Source organism: Geospiza fortis, unplaced genomic scaffold (assembly GCF_000277835.1).
Source record: "Geospiza fortis unplaced genomic scaffold, GeoFor_1.0 scaffold173, whole genome shotgun sequence".
Taxonomy (NCBI): Eukaryota; Metazoa; Chordata; class Aves; order Passeriformes; family Thraupidae; genus Geospiza; species Geospiza fortis.
In genome coordinates, this window is record NW_005054334.1 from 3084024 (window position 1) to 3085218 (window position 1195).

General features: G+C 57.8%; 1 protein-coding gene across 1 annotated transcript in view; it reads left to right on the forward strand.

The window, feature by feature from the left end:
• The window catches only part of SH3BP1 (SH3 domain binding protein 1), a 9790-nt gene extending 9115 nt beyond the window's left edge, over window positions 1-675 (forward strand). Inside the window, exon 18 of the mRNA XM_005421919.3 lies at window positions 3-675. Coding sequence (XP_005421976.2) covers window positions 3-187 — 185 coding nt within the window. The 3' untranslated portion in view covers window positions 188-675. The remainder of the gene's footprint in view (window positions 1-2) is intronic.
• Window positions 676-1195: the final 520 nt, after the last annotated feature.

The following is a 1195-nucleotide window of genomic DNA, read 5'->3' on the forward strand; positions in this document are numbered from 1 at the left end:
CCCGCCGCAGCCAGCGCCCCGCCACAGCCGAGATGCCCCACCAGCCCCCAGGCCTTCCTCTGCTGAGGCTGACACAGCAGCTGCCGGGGACTGTGTGCCGGGAACCACAGAGGAGGGACAGCCTCTGCGTGCAGGAGGAAGCCCCCTGGCCAAATCGGCCCCAGAAGGACAGCCCGCAGAGAACTGAACAGGGTGAGAGGCATGGATGAATCACAGGTTGGGGAGATGGGATCTGGCACCTCTCTGGGACCCAGCAGACACTGTGGAAATGCCAGGATGGCCTGAGAGATAGCATCTCTTGGTCCTCCACCTTGCTCCCTTGGCTCACACCACCTGGCATGCTTTGCCTGCCTTCTCTCACTCTCCCATCTCGGTCTCCACCTCCCCAAACTACCACATCCCTGCCAGAGCCCAGCCACCAGATCCCTGCCTGCGTTCCTGCCCAGATCTCTGCCCAGGTCCCCGCCCGGATCCCCCGCTGCAGGCCCAGACACCGCTTGCAACTTTCGGGCCAGCACAGGCAGCTTGGCCCCATGAGGCCATTCACGGATGCTCAGCCATGATCCCAGCCCCGTTTTGCCTTAAAATGCATTGCCCCAGGAACACACAGATGGATATATATAAATATAGATGTGTATATATATATATATATATATAGATATATATAGGGACATATATTTGGAGTGCATGTTCTGTTAGGCTGAGGGAGCTGGGGTTGTTCAGCTTGTAGAAAAGGAGGCTCAGGGCTGCCCTGATCACTCTGTACAGCTCCCTGAAAGGAGGCCATAGCCATGTGGAGCTCGACCTCATCTCCCAGGCGACAAGAGCACATAGTCACAATCTGCACCAAGGGAGGTTTAGGTGGGACAGTAGGAGGGAACTTTTTCACAGAAAGTGATTAGACATGGGAATGGGAGATGCTGGAGTCACCGTCCCTGGGGGTGTTTAGGAAAGGCTGGATGCGGCACTCAGTGCCACGCTCTAGCTGACACGGTTCGCTCTTGGGCTGGACTCGATGATGTTAGAAGGCTTTTCCAGCCTAAGTGTCTCTGTTGATATTTTGCCAATCTTTGAGAAGCTGGTGTCAGAGCCGCGGGCCGGTGTGAGCAGGGCGCACTTGGCAGTCTGAGGTGCTGGAGGGTGCAGCCCATGGGCCGCAGCGGGGAGGGCAGGAGGGGGGAGCGCGGCCGGTTCC